The sequence below is a fragment of the Mesoplodon densirostris genome, chromosome 3, assembly GCF_025265405.1.
Source record: "Mesoplodon densirostris isolate mMesDen1 chromosome 3, mMesDen1 primary haplotype, whole genome shotgun sequence".
Taxonomy (NCBI): Eukaryota; Metazoa; Chordata; class Mammalia; order Artiodactyla; family Ziphiidae; genus Mesoplodon; species Mesoplodon densirostris.
This window is the reverse complement of record NC_082663.1, coordinates 92,290,792-92,312,690: the sequence shown is the minus strand read 5'-3', so window position 1 is coordinate 92,312,690 and position 21,899 is coordinate 92,290,792. Positions and strand designations below refer to the sequence as shown.

At 35.2% G+C, this 21,899-nt stretch overlaps 1 protein-coding gene and 1 pseudogene across 1 annotated transcript in view; one reads left to right on the top strand and one right to left on the bottom strand.

Annotated features, from left to right (window-relative positions):
- TMEM232 (transmembrane protein 232) overlaps window positions 1-21,899 on the top strand; it is a 224,044-nt gene that overhangs the window by 61,549 nt on the left and 140,596 nt on the right. Inside the window, 1 exon segment of the mRNA XM_060094374.1 lies at window positions 6,731-6,909. Within this exon segment, the coding sequence (XP_059950357.1) occupies window positions 6,731-6,909 (179 nt within the window).
- LOC132485329 (heterogeneous nuclear ribonucleoprotein A1-like) lies at window positions 5,334-6,441 on the bottom strand (annotated as a pseudogene).

The following is a 21,899-nucleotide window of genomic DNA, read 5'->3' as shown; positions in this document are numbered from 1 at the left end:
TAGAGGCATTAGAGGTGACCTCCCAGAAGCCAAGGGTATAGACCATTGTACAAGTTTACTGTACAAATCTAAAGTCTATACAGTCATCACTTTTCTTATAGATTAATTGCAAAAAATGAAAAATCTTCCTGTCTTCCTTATAGTCCCCCTTTCCACGAAGATGCCAAAAAGATTTTTTTAAAACATAAAATGGGTCAGTTCCCTTCTGTATTTAAATGCTCTGTTAGCTTTTTATTACACTAAGAATAAAATCCAAACTCCTTTCCATGGCTTACAAATTGGCCATGATCATTGAGAGTGTGCCTCTGCAAAGGGCATGGCTATCTGATCTCATCTTGTCCCAAGGACTCCCTGGTGTCTTGTACTCCATCCATTCTATCCTTTCTTCTGTTTCTCTAAACTTTCAAGCTATTCTGGGTCCATATCCTTTGCATTTTCCATCTCTTATGCTGGGAACACTTCTCCCTAGCTCCTTAGATGTTTAGCTTTTTTTTTTTTTAAATCAGATTTTAGCTTGAATACTATGTTCTCATGGAGGTCTTTCTTTCACTCTGTCGGTAGTGGTTTTCTTTTCCTAGTCATTGTTGGTCACATTATCATCTATTATTTTTGTAATGATATTTTTAAGTTCACTTTCTTAATATCTGACTTTCTCCCCTAGAATTAAGTGTCCATAGAGCAGTAACATTGTCTTTTTCTTTGGTACATAAAACAGTGGTTGGCACATAACATTGACTCAGTAAATATTTATTAAACAAATGGCTGGCTTACTGAATAGTTCTCTTGGTTTCTTTTCTTTTTTTTTTTTCTGGTACGTGGGCCTCTCACTGTTGTGGCCTCTCCCGTTGTGGAGCACAGGCTCTGGGCGCGCAGGCTCAGTGGCCATGGCCAATGGGCCTAGCCACTCTGCGGCATGTGGGATCTTCCCAGACCGGGGCACGAACCCGTGTCCCCTTCTCTTGGTTTCTTGACATTGATCTAGTTCCTCCACACTACATGGCATTTCATAAAGGTAATGTTTTAAACTACATCTTGCATTCAGGTTACCTTTCAGTGATACATTCAATTCTGTGGTGCCAAGTTATATTTGTCAAAATTGTAAAAGTTGTGTTCATTTATAATCATCCATATAAGTAGAAATATTCATATTTTATGTTCATTGAATATGTGAAATATAAGTATCTAGGCTGGCAATTAACAGCTTCCAAACAGTTCAAACGCTAAAATAAAACATTCCTACAGAGAAAGGATCATAAAGTATTGGTTTTCAAATGGTATAATTTAATAAATTTTTAAGGTTTATTAGGAATTTTGTTTTGCTTCAGTTTTGTTATTTCCTAGCTTAGCTGCAGACGGAGACACATTTTTTTCTCAGTACATTTAAAGTAACATCTTTGATAGCTGCCACAGGGTCACACAAAGCAGAACAGAAAAGTGCCTTATGTTACAGTCTGGTCCTTGGATGAGAAGTTTCAGAGCAGGCATGCTTCTCAGCAAGTGTGTAGACATGCATATGAGAGCACGTTCTACTTTTTATGACAGTTGTAACACATCCCATCTGTCTTTATAAGATATTTTTTCTTCGTTAACTGTCAGTCAGTTGGATGTAATAGATTCTCCCTACAAATATCTGTAAGCAACACTTCACTGTAGTTTAAATCAACAGGTGAACAGCTTTCTTTTACATTCTTCAGTGGCATTTAAAAATTGAGTTTTGAGAACACAGTTATCAGAATATATTTTATGGTTTCATGACTGGTCTACTGGCCTTGTTTATTCTAAAAACAAACCATATTCAGTTCGGTGATTGTAGGGTTCTAAAATATTGTTCCTCAAAGAACAATTATTTAAAATATATGAAGGAAGGTAATTTGTATGTACTTTTGTCAATCATTCTTTTTAATGTAAAGAGTTGGGAGTTTAGGGCTTCCCTGGTGGCGCAGTGGTTGAGAGTCCGCCTGCCGATGCAGGGGACACGGGTTCGTTCCCCAGTCCGGGAAGATCCCACATGCCGTGGAGCGGCTGGGCCTGTGAGCCATGGCCACTGGGCCTGCGCATCTGGAGCCTGTGCTCCACAACGGGAGAGGCCACAACAGTGAGAGGCCCGCGTACCTCAAAAAAAAAAAAAAAGAGTTGAGAGTTTAGAAATAAATTAGAAATAAATTTATAAATGGGTTAAAATCCACAGTATGTTTTGTTTATTATACTGTTCAAAAACTGTGTTTGTATTTCTGAGGTTTGCAATTCCAGAATTATTTATTAAAAACTCGTTGTTTCTCTACTAATATTGAGTTCAGGCCTTATTTTTCTGCTAATGACTCACAAATCCATAATTTCAATTCTACTATTTTACTTGAATTATAGCTCTGTTTTTACAACAAGCTGAATATCAGATTCCCCTTACCCATCATCATACCATATTTATTTATCTCCTTTCTCCCCAAACCGGCTTTTCTATATAATCTCATTTCTGCAAGTGATTTCATTATTGTTTCAGTTTCCTGAGCTTGAACATGCACTTGTCCTTTTCACTTCACTCTGTCTTCTTCCTCCATAGCAAAGAAGTCTTGTGAGATCTACTCTCCAATCTCCTGCTGCTCATCACAGTAAAGCCCTGGCTTACCTCATAAAACTCCCATATTGGTTTCCCAGTTTCTTGCTTGAATAGACATAACATTTCATTGAGCAGATATAACATTACTCTTTTGCTCAAATATCTACCAGTTAATCTGACCTAATTTATCTTTAGTTATTTTACCATATACATTTCTAATATGAACTCTCCACCTTAGCTCCATTTGAGATCCTCCCTATCCTCCTCTCTTCTTACAGCTCCCTCTCTGCTGGGGGTAAATGGGCCTGTTACTGGGGAGCCTGAGTGGGGATGGTTCCTGCGGGTCCCTGAGCAGATGGGAGCTCCTCTGGGACTGTGGTGGAGCAGGGCTGGAGCCTGGTCACGGGACCACTGCTGTGTCTGCGGGTCTCAGGTCTTACCAGGGGTACAAATGCATTTGGCTCCCCCCAGGTTCCTGAGCATTCTCCTGCTAGGTCCATGGGTGGGTTCCTGGGTGTGCAGAACCGCCTCTGGACCATGGTAGAGTGAGGCTGGAACCAGGTCACAGTGCTTCTGGGTCCACAGTCGGGTCCTCAGTCAGTGGGCCTGTTACTCAGGGCACAACAGGCATGGGTCCTCCCGAGTCCTTTGGTGGATGGGACTGGTGGCAGGACCATGGACAAGCAGAGCAGGAGCTAAGTTCATGGGGGGACAGGGGTGCTACTAGGTCCACAGCTGGACCACTGTTGAAAGGCCAGCCACCTGAGTCCAGCCTGCCTTCTTGAAGTGGCCCTCCTGAGTCTTGGGTTCCATTGGTGTTTTACAACCTATTACCTGGGTTCCAAGGTCTCCTAAAAGGCAGTTTTTTTCATGGATGTCTGCCAAGTTGTTACTGTGAGAGGATGAAGGCTGGGGACTTCCTAGTCCACCATCTTGCTAACATCACTTCCTATATATAATTTCAACTATTGCAATACACCGAATTTTACTGGTAAAATTTTTATGAGGAGAAAATTATATTTTCAAAAGAATTTGCTGCTTAACTGTAGCCTCATATTTGCATGTTTTACTTTATCAACTTTAGATAGAAAGGGTGGAAGCTGGACACACGCCTTCCTCCTCCCATTTCTAAGCTGTGTACATTCTCTCCTGCATCCTCCTTCCACCTTCTAGTCTATCTTCCTTTCCTATGAATGGAATAGAGGGCAGGATTGGAAGGAAAAGTACTTGTCTGAATTGGAGAGGCTGTGCTTCATGGGATAAAATTATCCCAGCCTTCACCTGCCTCTCTCACTCATCAGCAGTGTGTTGCTAGGGAAATTTCTAACCAAGTTGAAGCTCTTATGTTCCCTTCTATTATTGTAAGTATGATATAGTCTTCATAGAAGGATTGTAGTGAGGAGTAACTAGAATATGGCACATCGTAGGTACTCCCAACTATTCTAGTTATCGTAACAATGATGATTATTATTAGCCTGGATTATTAAATCCAGATTGAATTAGGAAAAGTTGAAGATTGTGACTTTTCAGATTGTGCTTATAACTTTATTCAAGAGGGGCATTGATGAATTCAGTGTCACACTAGCTCTCACCAGGTTACCCTCCATCTTCCTTTCTGAACCTTCTCTTCCTCTTGCTCCTCTTACTTGCTTCACATATACTCAGTACCCTCATGTTGCTCTTTAGCTAACTTAAGCTCATATACCCTTTGAGACCTGCATTAATTTATTTATCCCATTACTAACTAAATGAGAATTCTTGTTTCTTGAATAGTATTGCATAACAATATATCATCTAGTGAGAAATAATTAAGATAAAGAGTAAAGAGAAACTTCTTCCTCTTTTCTGTAGGGGAAATGCATATTTTGAAAGTGGAACTTGATAACTTATTTAAATTGCTAATTGGTATATAATTTTTAGAAGGACAAGTATATTAGACTTAAAGAAAAACTCTCTGAATTCATTACTCCCTTTCCCCTATTTCATTTGATTTATTTCTCTATTAATTAAAAAAATCTTCCAGCTTATAATTAAATCAGTAATTTTTGTCTGCTTTTTACATTATTTTCAAAGGTTTCTTCTTGGTTCAACTGCCATATTTCATAGAGCTTGATCATTTTTATAACAGCCAGTGATTTTTCTCCTGTTTCTCTGATTTATTGTAAAAATTCACCATGGTGGTCTAACTGTTCATACTTCCTTGAATAAATTCCTCTTTACTTGAATTCCAAAAATGTGTTTATAGGGCTTCCCTGGTGGCACAGTGGTTAAGAGTCTGCCTGCCGATGCAGGGGACACGAGTTTGTGCCCCGGTCCGGGAAGATCCCACATGCCAAGGAGCGGCTAGGCCCGTGAGCCATGGCCGCTGAGCCTGTGCGTCCGGAGCCTGTGCTCCGCAACGGGAGAGGCCACAACAGTGAGAGGCCTGCGTACCAAAAAAAAAAAAAAAAAAAAAAAAAAATGTGTTTATAGTACATAGTTTCACAGTTTACCTTTTTAACTTTTAAATTTATTAGGTATAATATTAGGTGCAGTTCATCTTTTCATAGTGTTAGAAGTTTTATTTATTTATATTTTTTTTAAAAGACACATTTATTCAGCATCATGATCACACTCTTACATTTAGCAATCAACAGCATGGGTGCAAAAACAAAACAAAAAAACTACATTAAAACCCTTTGTTGGAGTGCTTTACACTTTCCACAGAACAGAAACTAAAATAACCTATTATACAATTAGTCACAAATACAGTCCTCGAGTTTTTTTTGCCCATACACGAGTATTGTCTAAAACATGACTTCTTTGTAGCAGCTAGGCCCTGCCACCACTGTGCTTGGCTGAGTTCACAAATCTGTTGTAACCTGTAGCTTCCCTGTCAGTTCTCTGGCTCTCCTCTCCTGCTAAGCTTTGTTTCCTGGCAGTCATCAAAACCTTCTGCCACTGCCATAGCTACTGCTGCTGCTGGAACCACCATAGCCACCTTGGTTTCGGGGTTTGGCAAAGTATTGGCCTCCACCACCATAGGGGCCAGAACTTCTGCCTCCAAAGTTTCCTCCTTTCATGGGTCCAAAATTTGAAGATTGATTGTTGTAACTGCCAAAATCATTGTAGTTTCCACCACCTCCAAAATTGCTTCCATCATTACCAAATCCATTATAGCCATCCCCACTGCCACCATATCCACCACCACCGTGGCTGCCGCCAAAGCCACTTCGACCACTGAAGTTTCCTCCATGACCAAAGTTGTCATTCCCACCAAAACCACCTCCATGACCACCACCAAAGTTTCCAGAACCACTTCGACCTCTTTGGCTGGATGAGGCGCTAGCCATCTCTTGCTTAGATAGGGCTTTCCTTACTTCACAGTTGTGGCCACTCACAGTGTGGTATTTCTGAATGACAATCTTGTCTACAGAGTCATGGTCCTCAAAGGTTATGAAAGCAAAGCCTCTCTTTTTGCCACTGCCTCGATCAGTCATGATTTCAATCACTTCAATTTTCCCATACTGTTCAAAATAATCTCTTAGATGATGTTCTTCAGTGTCTTCTTTAATGCCACCAACAAAAATCTTTTTCACAGTTAAGTGGGCACCAGGTCTTTGAGAACCTTCTCTTGAGACGGCCCTCTTTGGTTCCACAACTCTTCCATTCACCTTGTGTGGCCTTGCCTTCATGGCTGCATCCACCTCCTCCACAGTGGTATATGTGACAAACCCGAAGCCTCTGGAACGTTTGGTGTTTGGATCCCTCATTACCACACAATCTGTGAGCGTTCCCCACTGCTCAAAATGGCTCCTCAGACTCTCATCGGTTGTTTCAAAGCTCAAACCTCCGATGAAGAGCTTCCGCAGCTGTTCGGGCTCTTTGGGTGACTCTGACTTAGACATGATGGCAGTGGAGGGGAGGGGTGGGGAGAAGTCAATGATGCTTACTCGGCGGCATCCATGAGCAGAAAGGAGTAATCTACCGAATGTATCTCTGTTAGAGGTTTTTAAACGATCTGTGAGATCTTTCAAAATTAAAGGAGCAAAAGTAGTGAATGGTAAAAAGAAAATTCCAAAGCTCAGAATTTCAAACTTTAAAACATTAATAAAATCAAATTTCTTCTTTTTCACACAACCATACATTAATAAGATGAATAAAATATCTTTCTAAAGAACCTTTCTTTCTAAACAGGTGATCAAGTGAAATGGACTGGATACTATGGCTTCGTGTATAACCTGATGAAAATGTCATGGGAACTTCGAGGAGATAAGGAGCAGGATGGACTTAGAAACAAAATATGGCAAATGTTACAGAAAACAAAGGATCATGAGAAAGATGGGCGAATCTGTAATGCAGTAAATATTGCCCAGGTAAGATAAAACACTGGCCATCAACTGGTACGTCTGTCACCAGGAAATATTTGTCCTTTGTCTCTAAGGAAAAAGGAATATTCATATTCAGTGAATATCAGTGATTCACTGTTGAGAACATGATTGTTAAAAGTTAATACCAACCTATTTTTTAGTTAAAGATAAGAGGGTTGACAATCTTCTGATTAAGTAGCTTGAAGAAAGGAGTTGATTTGGGGGAAGACTAATTGTTCTGCTTTGAGAGACATCCCTAAGTAGGCTGCCTGTGTGTTCCAATTTGCTGAGGTTAGCCTGAGTCTATGCCTAATTTTCCAACTTTCTTGTTAGTAGTGAACTAATTCACTCTTAATAGTGTCTCAATTTGGATAATAAATTATTTAGTGAACTTATTTAGCAGTTTTTCTTTCCAGCATTAGACAATATAACTTGCAAATCTGGACTCAGTAAATCTAATGTCTTTTTCTTTAAAGTTAAAAACGTATATTACAAATTCTTGGTTTTTCTAGCTCTGTTTGAATATATATATATATATATATATATATATATATATATATATATATATATATATATATTCACATTCAAAGGAAATCATTATGAAATTAGCTATCTGTTCTTCATAAAATGCAAATATTATTTTCCAGTGATTATCCATGTGGTATCCTATGATATTTCAAAACTCCATCAAATAGTTTTTTTTTTCTCTTTATGTCTTATTTTGAGCCAGGTTAATTTGTTATCCTAAAGTACACTTTTTTCTGTCCCTGAAAGTTTCTGGTTCTTTCTAGCTTGCACAGATGCAGTTATTCTAACATTCCTTTTTTTTTTTTTTAATGTTTATTTCTTTTATTTTATTTTTTGCGCTGCATCCGGATCTTAGTTGCGGCACATGGGCTCTGCATTTTGGTGCACAGGCTTCTCTCTAGTTGTGGCACGCGGGCTCCAGAGCGTGTGGGCTCTGTAGTTTGCAGCATGTGGGCTCTCTAGTTGCGGTGCGTGAGCTCAGTAGTTGTGGCGTGTGGGCTTAGTTGCCCCGCGGCATGTGGGATCTTAGTTCCCAAACCAGGGATCAAACGCTCGTCCTCTGCTTTGGAAGGCAGAATCTTAACCACTGGACCACCAGGGAAGTCCCCTAACACTCTTAATATACTGTTTTCCAATAATAATTACAGATGTTAATTAATATTAACAAGAAAAGCAAAAATGATTCACTCTGCTTAATTGATTGTCCAAGCTTATGGGTGGGCCATTATTGCAACACAAAATATCTACACTCTAGATTCTTAGTAGAAAACAAAACCTTAAACTCTTTGTTTTTGAACCATAAGTCTGATTTGGAGTAATCATCTTTATGGAGGACTATCTGAAAACATGCAGTCCAACCTTTTCTCTGGATTTCTAATATTTTTTTCATGGACAAAGACAATCAGATTGCTGCCCACTTCAACAGTGTTTTGGATTTCATGGACTTGCTTTCATGCAACTTGCTTCAGCTTTGTCCTTGGTTTTGGTGAGAAGCACAGAAAAAAAAAAAATAGAAAAACAAAGAAAATTATTGTACCTATTATAGTGGTGACCACTATATCACCCAGCATCCTCTTTACTGGGTTTTAGGAAATAAATCCTTCTTAGTTTCATGTGCTCTCTGAACATTATTATTGATTTTGTATAAATGGCTTGCTGGAGTTTAAAAAATGAGAGTCAATTTTTTGACCAGTTTCTGAGAGAAATAGAGGATGATTAGTTCATCTCACCCAGTCTTTTTTTTTTTCTGTTTCCATGATCCTTTCCATTATTTGTTATTATTTATGTTATTATCTGCTTTTGTATCTATTTTTATATGCCACTTCATATCTCAAATGGATTACACTGCAACTAAATAAATAAGCTAAGTCAAATTTGTCATTTCTATAATTAGAATTCTATTTATATGCCTGTTTTCAAGGCCAATCATTAGGTGTAAGATAGCTTCTTTCTTCAAAATTTTAGTAAATATCTGTAGATAATTACATTTGAAATTCATAAGTCAGTTAATCAGACATAGTAAATATTTTTTAGATGCTAGATCCAAGTGAAGACCTTATTACTCAAGCAGTCAGCACTGAGAATAAAGGAATAAACAAAAGCCTAACCACTAGATGTGCTAATTAGTTTTCAGTGCTTAGTGAGGCTTCCAAGAGATGCTTTCATTCATTTTAAATAGTAAATGTGTGGGGAAGGCAAGTTACCCTCAGAGAAAAACCTAAATTAGAAATTTCTAAAAGCAGTTATATTAATTTATGCATAGTACATATTTAACATAAAAATAAGTTTAATTTGCATTAGATTAAAAGATATCTTATTATAAACATGGTTTATATAAAGTTTAGCTAGAGAGAGACACATTTGGATTATTAAACAATATAAATAATATAAATGTAAATAAGTGATAAATTATAAAGTATCTAGTTGGTAAAATATCACTTAATTTAGTTTGATTCTCTTATTTAATATTAAGATACTATGAGTATGTAAAGTGAGAAATTATATAAAAATTTCACCAAAAACAGTAAAAAAATATGAAGCAAATGTGAGTACTTACTAAATCTTTTATGCCATAGTGAATTCTATGGAAGAAGCAAGGATGTCCAAAAAATAACCTTTACACGGCAAATTTTACTGTTTCATCCAGAAGACCTATTCTTCAGAAAGACAGGGAACAACACAAATGGGTATTATATATGTAGCTGGCCCCATGAAAGTTCATAGCACAAAATGGGAGTTCAGATAAATGTTTGCGCTCTAACTTTTTTCTAATATTAATGAGGAATAAATTACTACTATCTTTAAGTAGTATTTGAGCTGGAAACTTAAATGATGAGTTACATGAAATGATTCAAGGAAAGCATCTTTCAGATAAGGAAATGGCATGAGCCAAACATAAATAAGAATGCTTTAAGAGAAAGTCATTGGTTGACTTTGCCTTGTTGGGGAAAAAGGTTTGGATTGGGCAGTATTAGGCATCAAATTTGAAAGCTATGTTTTGGTTACCAAGCTGAGGTCTTAGAGACTTAGGGATGGTTTGATAAAACTGGAGATGCTAAGTAAAGGAAACATTTTGGGGAAAAAATTGTTTTTTCTTATTGGATTTTAATGGTTTGGTAATTTATGTTGGATAAAAATCATGTATACAATTTCCTATATTTTTTTTAATGAATTACTGCTTTGGAACTTGTGGTACACTGTTAGAGTAATTGTCCCCAATTTATTCAAGGCTCCCTATATCCCATCCTTCCTTCCCCACTCAAATTCTAGGCTTGACCATGTGATTAATTTAAACAATTCTAATGCTATACAAGTAGAGATTTGAGAAATGCTTACACATTGGTGCCTGCCCTCTCTTGTTCTCTTGGGACCCTGTAACTGATATGTAAATAAGTCCGAGTTAACCAGGTGGAAGGTGAGAGACAACATGGTAGAGAGACAAGCCATCCTAGTTGTTCCACGGACACCTCTCAAAACTAGCCAGTCCCTACCTGACCTAAGAGCTGATCATAGACACATGAATGAGAGCAGAAGGCACATTCTCCTGTGCCCAGCTCAGATTGCTGACCTTGGCACTGTGGACTAAATAAATGGTTGTGTTAAGCCTCTAAGTTCTGGGTTTTTTGTTTTGTTTTGTTTTGTTTTTTACATAGTAGGAGTTTTCTGATTGAGTGCTACATAAATGAGATTTTAATCTGCTACATTGTTCAGTATAAACGTTACTTCTTTCATATTTATCATTTTTTAAAAGGCACTAATAATGATAGCTAAGATTTGTTGGGCATTTACTGTGTGCCATGTGCTAAACACTTTACATGCATTAATTATTTAATCCTCAAAAAACCCCCATATGATACATGAGTTGTTATAGTCTTGATTTTACTGATGAGGAAATTGAAACTTTAAATGAGGACAGTTAAACTTTTTGAAAGGTAAAGTAATTTGCCCATGGATAGTGTGGTAGATTACATTGTTTGATTTTCTTATGTTTAATAATCATTGCATTCCTAGAAGAGAAACACTTGATGATGTAGTAATCTTTTTAATATGGCTATATTTGCTTTGATATTATTTTGCTTAAGATATTGCACCCATAATTTTTTTTTTTACTCTTCAGTAAGATTTATTTATGCTTTTAAAATCATCTCTGAAATATATAGGACTTAAGTAAGAATTCTTCTTAAGGTGTTCCTTTAATTTTTTAAATATTTTATTTATTTTTTATACAGCAGGTTCTTATTAGTTATCTATTTTATACATATTAGTGTATATATGTCAATCCCAATCTCCCAATTCATTCCACCACTACCACCCTGCCATAATGTTTTTCTTATAATGTTTTCTTATAATGTAAGGGTTTATGTCAAAGTTAGGCTGAACTAATAAAATGAATTTGGAAGTGATTATCTCTCTATTTTTTTTTCTATTCTCTGGAAGAATTTTGTAGTATTGTCATGATTTCTTCCTTAATAATTTTAATTAATTCCTTGAATTCCCAAGTGAAGCCATTTGGTCATGGATACTTACAGAAAGGTTTTTAATTTGTGGAAGAACTTTTCAGTTATATGCCTGCCTAGACTTTATTTTCCTTTGCATCAGTTTTGGTTGTTTTTTCTCTCTAAGAATGTGTTTATTTCATTTGCATTTTTAATGATATTTTATAAAGTTGTCCACAGTATCCTTCTGTGATATTTTAACATCTTTAGAATCTGTCATGATGCTCTTTCTTTTGTTCTCCTTTTAGTGTATCATGCCAAGTGTTTATGAACTTTGTTTTTGAAAAACAAGTTTTGATTCTCTTGATACTGATACTTATTACTTCTATTTTGAACAATTTGTTATTCAAGTTTCTTAATAGCTACATATATGGAGCTTTTGTTGTTCTATTTATGATTTTTGATTTCTAGTTTAATTCTACTGTGTTCAGGGACAATAGTCTCATCATTATGAAATGTTCTTCTTTATAAAAAGTGTATCTTTTCTATTATGAGTATACCACTGTACCTTTCTTTTATTAAGTTTCTTTTGGTTAGTATTTGCATGGAGCATCTGTTTCCTTTTTTAAAATTCCAAGCTCTCTGAATTCTTACATGTATATATCTTCAGAGAAGCAATATATTTTAACCTGAAAATTATTGACTTTATATTTGAATGCTTATTCTATTTACACTTAATGCCATTAGAATATATTTGTGTTTATTACTACATCTTTCTATTTACTATTCTGTTTGTACTTCCTGTTCCTGGCTCTCCTTTTGTGTTTATCTTTTTTTTTTTTTTTTTTGCTTTTCAATTCCATTCTTTTTTATTGAAGTATGGTTGATTTACAGTGTTATATTAACTTCAGGTGTACAACATAGTGATTCGATATTTTTATAGATTGTATTCCTTAAAGTTATTACAAACTATTGGCCATATTCCTTGTGCTGTGCATTATATCCTTGTATCTTATTTGTTTTATACCTAGTAGTTTATACCTCTTAATTCCCTTCCCCTGTCTTGCCCCTCCCCACCCCTCCTCCTCACTGGTAACCACTAATTTATTCTCTGTGTCTGTGAGTCTGTTTCTGTTTTGCTTGTCATTGATTTGGTTTAATTTTTAGATTCCATATTTAAGTGAAAATATACAGTATTTGTCTTTGACTTACTTCACTAAGCATAATACCCTCCAGGTCCATCCATGTTGTTGCAAATGGCAAATTTCATTCTTTTCTATGGCTGAGTAATATATATATATATATATATAATATCACATCTTCTTTATCCATCCATCTATTGATGGACACCTAGGTTGCTTCCAGTTCTTGGCTATTGTAAATAATGTTGCCATGAACATTGGAGTACAGGTATCATTTTGAATCAGTGTTTTTGTTTTCTTGGGATATATACTTAAGAATGGAATTGCTGGATCACACGGTAGTTCTTCTTTTAATATTTTGAGGAACCTCCTTACTGTTTTCCATAGTAGCTGTACCAATGTACATTCCCACCAACAGTGTGCTAGGTTTCCCTTTTCTCCACATCTTCAGCAACATTTATAATGTGTTCTCTTTTTGATGATGGCCATTCTGACCTGTATGAGGTGATATCTCATTGTGGTTTCAGTTTGTGTTTCCCTGATTAGTGATGTTGAACATCTTTTCATGTGCCTATTGGCCATCTGTATTTTTTTTTTTTTGGTAAAATGTCTAATCAGGTCTTCTGCCCATTTTTTAATTGAGTTGTTTGTTTTTTTGATATTGAGTTGTATGAGCTCTTTGTATATTTTGGATATTAACTCCTTATCAGACATATCATTTGCCAATATCTTCTCCCATTCAGTAGGTTGTCTTTTTGTTTTGTTGATGGTTTTCTTCACTGTGCAAAAGCACTTAAGTTTAATTCAGTCAATTTGTTTATTTTTTCTTTTGTTTCTCTTGCTTGAGACAAATCCAAAAATATATTGCCAAGACTTACATCAAAGAATGTACTGCCTATGTTTTCTTCTAAGAGTTTTATGGTTTCCAGTCTTACATTTTAGGTCTTCAGTTCATTTTGAGTTTATTTTGTATATGGTATAAGAAAATGTTCTAATTTCATTCTTTTTCATTACCTGTCCAGTTTTTCTAATACCACTTCTTTAACAGATTGTCTTTTCTCCGTTGTATAGTTTTGCTTGCTTTGTTGTAAACTAATTGACCATATGTGCATAGATTTCTTTCTGAGCTCTCTATTCTGTTCCACTGATCAACATGTCTGTTTTTTTTTTTTTTTTTTTGCCATTAGCACACTCTTTTGATTACTGTAGCTTTGTAGTATAGACTGAAGTCAGGGAGCATGATACCTCCAGCTTTGTTCTTTTTTCTTAATATTGCTTTGGCCATTTGGGTGTCTTTTGTGGTTCCATACAAATTTTAGAATTATTTGTTGTAGTTCTATGAAAAATATCATTGGTATTTTGATAGGTATTGCATTAAATCTGTAGATTGCTTTGGGTAATATCCACATTTTAACAGTATTAATTCTTCCAATCCATGAACACAGGCTATCTTTCCATGTATTCATATCATCTTCAAGTTCCTTCATCAGTGTCTTATAGTTTTCAGAGTATAGGTCTTTCACCTCCTTGGTTAAGTTTATTCCTGGGTATTTTGTTCTTTTGGATGCAGTTTTAAATGGGGTTGTTTTCGACTCGTGGACATAGAGAACAGACTTGTGGTTGCCAAGGGGGAGGCGGGGAGGGAGAGGGATGGACTGGGAGTTTGGGGTTCGTAGACGTAAACTATTATATATAGGATGGATAAACAACAAGGTCCTACTGTGTAGCACAGGGAACTATATCCAATCTCCTGGGATAAACCATAGTGGAAAAGAAAATAAAAAGAATGTATATATGTGTATAACTGAGTCATTTTGCTGTACAGCAGAAATTAGCACAACATTGTAACTCAACTATACTTCAATAAAAAAATTTTTTTAATGCAGGATGTACCAAAAAAAAGGGATTGTTTTCTTGCTTTCTCTTTCTCATAGTTCATTATTAGTGTATAGAAAAGCAACAGATTTCTGTATATTATTCTTGTAGCCTGTAACTTTACTGAATTCAGTTATTAGTTTTAACTTTTTTTGGTGTAGACTTCAAGGTTTTCTACGTATTTTGTCATCTGCAAATAGTGACAGTTTTTACTTCTTCCCTTCCAACTTGGATGCTTTTTATTTTTCTTGTCTGATTGCTGTGGCTAGGACTTACAATACTATGTTAAATAGAAATGGTGAGAGTGGGCATCCTTGTCCTGTTACTAATTTTAGAGGAAAAACTTTCATTTTTTAACCATTGAGTATGATGTTAGCTATGGGTTTTACTATGTTGAGATATTTTCCCTCTATGCCAAATTTGTTGAGAGTTTTTAAAATCATGAATGGGTGTTGAATTGTGTCAAATGTTTTTCCTGCGTCTACTGAGTAGATCATGTGATTTTTATCCTTCATTTTGTGAATTTGGGATATCACATTGGTTGATTTGCATAAATTGAACCATTCTTAAATCCCTGGAATACAGCCTACTTGTTCGTGGTGTATGATCTTTTTTATATATTGTTGAATTCAGTTTGCTAATATTTTGTTGAGGGTTTTTGCATCCATGTTCATCAAAGATACTGGCTTGTAATTTTCTTTTTTCTAGTATCTGTCTGGTTTTGATATCAGGGTAATGGTAGCCTTGCTGAATGAATTTGGGAGTGTTCCCTCCTCTTTAGTTTTTTGGAATAGTTTGAGGATAGATATTAACTCTCCTTTTTTTGTTTGGTAGAATTCTCCTGTGAGGCCCTCTGATCCTGGACTTTTTGGAAGTTTTTTGATACCAGATTCAATTTCATTTCTACTGATCAATCTGTTCAGACTGTCTATTTCTTCCTGATTTAGTCTTGAAAGATTATATGTTTCTAGGAGTTTGTCCATTTGTTCTGGGTTATGCAATTTGTTGGCAGATAACTATATGTAGTATTCTCTCATTGTTGTTTTTCTGTGATATCATTTGTAATTTCTCCTCTTTCATTTCTTATTTTGTTTGTGTCCTGTCTTTTTTTCTTGATGAGCCTAGCTAAAGGCTTATCAAATTTGTTTATTTTTCAAAAAAATCATCTCTTGGTTTCATTGATCTTTTCTATTGTCTTATTGGTCTCTATTTTATTTATTTCCTTATTACCTTTATTATTTCATTCCTTCTGCTGCCTTTGGGCTTTGTTTGTTCTTCTTTTTGTAATTCCTTTAGATGGTTGTTTAGGTTGTTTATTTGAGATTTTTGTTGTTTCATGAGGTAGGCCTCTATTGCTATAAACGTCCCTCTTAGAACTGCTTTTGCTGTGTCCCATAGATTTTGGAAAGTTTTGTTTTTATTTTCACTTGTCTCAAGGTATTTTCTGATTTTGTCTTTGATTTCTTTGTTGAACCATCGTTTTTCTTAGTAGCATGCTGCTTAGTTCTCATGTGTTTGTGTTTTTCCCATTTTTCGTCTTATAATTGATTTCCAGTTTCATACTGGAAAAGATACTTGATATAATTTTTATCTAAAATTTGTTGAGTCTTGTTTTGTGACCTAGTATGTGATCTATCCTGGAGAACGTGCCATATGCACTTGAATCCAATATGTATTCTGCTGTTTTTGTATGGAATGTCCTGAGATATCTATTAAGTTCAACTGATCTAATATGTCACTTAAGGCAAATGTTTTCTTATTGATTTTTTGCCTGATGATCTATTTGTGTAAGTGAGCTGTTAAAGTTTCTTACTACTACGGTATTGTTTTCAACTTCTCCCTTTATGTCTGTTGCTATTTGCTTTATATATTTATGTGCTCCTGTATTAGGTGCATACATGTTTATGAATGTTATATCTTCTTGTATTGATCCATTTATCATTATACAATGCCCTTTTTTGTCTTTTATTATAGAATTTGACTTTAATGTTTACTTTGTCTGATATGAGTATTGCTATCCCAGCTTTTTTTCATTTCTATTTGCATGGAATACATTTTTCTATCCCCTCACTTTCAGTCTGCATGTGTCTTTAGTTTGAAAGTGAGTCTCTTGTAGGTAACATGTAGATAGGTCTTGTTTTTTAATCCAATCAGCCACCTCATGTCCTGTGATTGGAGAATTTTGTCCATTGACATTTAAAGTGATTATTGATAGTTACATACTTGTTGCCATTTGTTACTTGTCTTGTGGTTCTGTCTCCTTTTTTTATTTTTATTTTTATTTATTTATTTTTGTGGTACATGGGCCTCTCACTGCTGTGGCCTCTCCCATTGTGGAGCACAGGCTCCAGACGCACAGCCTCAGCGGCCATGGCTCACGGGCCCAGCCGCTCCGCGGCACATAGGATCTTCCTGGACCAGGGCATGAACCCGTGTCCCCTGCATCGGCAGGCAGACTGTCAACCACTGTGCCACCAGGGAAGCCCCTCCTTTTTTTAAAACTCATTTTGTGCCCTTTCAGGAAGATTTTTCATTAATTGTTTCATCCCACCCCCTTTGTTTGTTTACTTGGTGGTCACACATTCCTTTATTTGTTACCCTGATGTTACAAAATGAATCCCTTATTATTGAATCCTAATGTAGGGAGATTTATATTTTCCTGGACCATAAAATCATCTTATAATATTTTAACTCCTTTTCTTTCTCTTAAACAATTTTCCTGTTGAGCATTTAAACTGTGTGTGTTTCTCTGGGTGTGTTTCTGTGTTTTTGTGTTTGTGTGCATGGCTGCATGTGTGTGTGTTTACAGATACCAACATATTAATATTGTCTTATGCACTCAGTATTCTTTAGATTTACTTATATATTTACATGTTTCTCTCCTTACTTTTCCTTCTTGAATCGCTGACCTTCCATATGGGATTAATTTTCTTTCGCTCAAAGAAAATCCTTTCATATTCTTTCCATAAGCATCTGCTGGTGGCTAATTCTGTCAGTTTTTACTGACAAAAGGTTTTTATTCAATCTGATTTTGAAGGATAGTTCTATTGGCCAAGAATTCTATATTGGTATAGATATGACAAAGTTAAGTGTCTGACTGCAGTGTTTGTTCTTTTCCTAGCTAATGGTTTTCCTTGCTTCATTTTTATGATTTTGGTCATAAAGCATTTTTTTTCCAAATTATTTTTAGCTAATATATTTTTAATGTAAATTGCATAATAACATGTCTATACTAGGTTTCAGGAATAATAATGTCTAAATTAATGCCTTTAAATTCTCCACAGCTAATTATTCAAAAGACCAAAGTGATTAGCATCTATGCAGTTTTCAGTTTTTCTCTTCTAAGGCTGAAACTCCCTTTTATGCTTAATTTCTCTGAGGGAAATGATACTTATATTTATTTCATGTTTTAAAAACCTGCCTTCGTATGTGAGTTAATAATGGTGCTGTAGAATAACTTAAACAACTAAATCACATATGTGAATCAGACAAAGCAAGATGATTTCAAAAGAATGAGTACATTTGGTCTATAGGTGTAATGTGTTAGAACAAATATTTTGAAATTATTAAAGTTGTACTATCTTGTCTGGAATAGTCTGAACACTTTCTATATAATTTATCTTTATAGGTGTGTTTAATTTTACAGTACAACATGAACATGATATAATCAAATTTCCTTTCCTTTTCTTTCTTTTCTTTTTGGCACTATCATGGCAACACTTATTTACAGTAATAAAATACAAAGGTTAGGTACTTGTTTTTAAACATGCTTAGTTTTTAAAAATTACTTAATAATTCCCACATACTATTAAACCACTTATATTATTGTCCTGTGATACCTCTTTGGGGAACAAATTCTATGGCATAAAATAGTTAGAAGCTTTCTTTTACAAGTGGTAAAAACCTTGTTAGTCTTTAGATGCTGCCTCTCTGCTCAATGTGAATAGAGAACATCTAAAAAAAAAAAAGAGCCCTATACAGTTCGTACAGTGAAGGCTTGTGCCTCAGATGCTTTGATCTGAAATAAAATATTTATTCCACTTTTATTTCAGTTAATGCAAATGACTATGCTTATAGCAAAACCTTTGTTTATTCTTTCCTTCTTAACACCTTGCTCCCAGAACCTTACCTTGTGTAAGGTAATCATCATATTACCTACACAGAGTGAAACATAGCCTTAATTATAAACTACTCTACATTAGAGTGGAAGGATTTATTTCACTAGGATTGATGATACTTGTATGTTTATGGAATTAAGAGAGATTTTCTCTCTTTATACTTTAAAAATAAATATGCAATTCATATGATAAACTATTGATTTTAATAAATTAAAATTTATACTTAATACCTCAATTTATCTACATCACTGGTAAATCCTTTACTAACTGTATTATGTACTTAAATGTCTTATATTTTTTTATCCATAGTAGCATTCTATCATCTACAATTCTTTTTACATCTGTTCATAAAATTTGATACCTAATGGAGGTTAGATGAGAGGTGAGATATTTAATAGCAAATTTGAAACGAAAAACATTTCTAAATATCCCTAAACATGAACCTTCATCTGACAAATTCAATATAAACCCAACTGTTGCCTGAGTATTTGGGAAAGAAATAAAAAACTGTCATATAGTCACAGTGGCATAATAAACAAATGTTAATTGATGTGCTTTGTTTGAAATACTTCCATGGAGACTTGCAATGAGCAAGGATCTTCTGTATAGGCAATTCAGCAGCATATGTTGGCACATCTAGAAAAGTCATCATGTATAAATGCTTTCTGCCATCTGGTATATGACCTAAAATATCAAAATGAAATATGTACAACTAAAATGAATATGTGACTTTATTCAGAGTACTTTTGACGCATTAGGTAAAGCCCTTGCTTGTTAACATTTCATGGTGATATCTTTAAAATAAAATTTGTTTTTATTCTTAATGATATTTCCATACTCCTAATGTACTTTTTCTAGTTATTGGAGTATAATTGCTTTACAATGTTGTGTTAATTTCTGCTGTACAATGAATTGAATCAGCTATATGTATACATATATCCCCTCCCTCTTGGACTTGCTCCCCGCCACCATCCCACCCAGCTAGGTTGTCACAGAGCACCAAGCTGAGCTCCCCGTGCTATATAGCAGGTTTCCACTACCTATTTTACACATGGTAGTGTATTTATGCCAAACCTAATCTCCCAGTTCGTTCCATCTTCCCTTTCACCACCATGTCCACATGTCGGTTCTCTACTCTACATCTACATCTCTATTCCTGCCCTGCAGATAGGTGCATCTGTACCATTTTTCTAGATTCCACATGTATGTGTTAATATATGATATTTGTTTTTCTCTTTCTGACTTACTTCACTCTGTATGACGGACTCTAGGTCCATCCACAACTCTACAACTGACCCAATTTCTTTCCGTTTTATGGCTGAGTAATATTCTATTGTATATATGTACCACATCTTCTTTATCCATTCATCTGTCATTGGACATTTAGACTGTTTCCGTGTCCTGGCTATTGTAAATAGAGCTGCAGTGAACATTGGGGTACATATGTCTCTTTGAATTATGGTTTTCTCAGGGTATATGCCCAGTAGTGGGACTGTGGGGTCATATGGTAGTTCTATTTTTAGTTTTTTTAAGGAACTTCCATACTGTTCTCCATAGTGGCTGTATCAATTTACATTCCCACCAGCAGTGCAATAGGGTTCCCTTTTCTCCACACCCTCTCCAGCATTTATTGTTTGTGGATTTTGTGATGATGGCCATTCTGACCAGTGTGAGGTGATATCTAATTGCAGTTTTGCATTGCTCTAATAATTAGTGATGTTGAGCAGCCTTTCATGTGTCTCTTGGCCATCTGTATGTCTTCTTTGGTGAAATGTCTGTTTAGGATTTCTGCCCGTTTTTTGATTCGGTTGTTTGTTTTTTTGATATGGAGCTCCAAGACATGTTTGTATATTTTGGAGGTTAATCCTTTGTCAGTTGCTTCATTTGCAAATATTTTTTCCCATTCTAAGGGTTGTCTTTTCATCTTGTTTATAGTTTCCTTTGCTGTGCAAAAGCTTTTCAGTTTCATTAGCTCCCATTTGTTTATTTTTGTTTTTATTTTCATTACTCTAGGAGGTGGGTCAAAAATGATCTTGCTGTGATTTATGTCAAAGAGAGTTTTCCCTATGTTTTCCTCTAAGAGTTTTATAGTGTCCGGTCTTACATTTAGATCTTTAATCCATTTTGAGTTTATTTTTGTGTATGGTGTTAGGGAGTATTCTAATTTCATTCTTTTACATGTTGCTGTCCAGTTTTCCCAGCACCACTTATTGAAGAGTCTGTCTTTTCTCCATTGTATGTTCTTGCCTCCTTTGTCATAAATTAGGTGACCATATGTGCGTGGGTTTATCTCTGGGCTTTCTATCCTATACCATTGATCTATATTTGTGTTTTGGTGCCAGTACCGTACTGTGTTGATTACTGTAGCTTTGTAGTACAGTTTGAAGTCTGGGAGCCAGATTCCGCCAGCTCTGTTTTTCTTTCTCAAGATTGCTTTTGTTATTCAGCGTCTTTTGTGTTTCCATACAAATTGTAAAAAATTTTGTTCTAATTCTGTAAAGAATGCCATTGGTAGTGTGATAGGGATTGCATTGGATCTGTAGATTGCTTTGGGTAGTATAGTTATTTCCACAATGTTGATTCTTCCAATCCAAGAGGATGGTATATTTCTTCATCTGTTTATGTCATCTTTGATTTCTTTCACCAGTGTTTTATTGTTTTCTGAGTACAAGTTTTTCATCTCCTTAGGTAGGTTTATTCCTAGCTATTTTATTCTTTTTATTACAGTGGTGAATGGAATTGTTTCCATAATTACTCTTTCTGATCTTTCATTGTTAATGTATAGGAATGCAAGAGATTTCTGTGCATTAATTTTGTATCCTGCAAGCTTAACAAATTCATTGATTAGTTCTAGTAGTTTTATTGTGGCATCTTTAGGATTTTCCGTGTATAGTATCATGTCATCTGCAAACAGTGACAGTTTTACTACTTCTTTTCCAATTTGTATTTCTTTTTTTAATTTTTACTTTTATATAATTTGATCTTTATTTTTTGAATTTTATTTTATTTATTTATTTTTTATACAGCAGGTTCTTATTAGTTATATATTTTATAATAATAGTGTATATGTGTTGTTCCCAATCTCCCAATTCATCCCACCACCACCACCCTCCCCTGCTTTCCCCCCTTGGTGTCCATATGTGTGTTTCTCTACATCTGTGTTTCTATTTCTGCCTTGCAAACAGTTCATCTGTACCATTTTTGTAGCTTCCACATATATGTGTTAATATACGGTATTTGTTTTTCTATTTCTGACATTTCACTCTGTATGATAGTCTCTAGGTCCATCTGCGTCTCTACAAATGAACAAATTTTCTTTTTTATGGTGCAATATTCCATTGTATAGGTTTACCACATCTTCTTTATCCATTCATCTGTTGATGGGAATTTAGATTGCT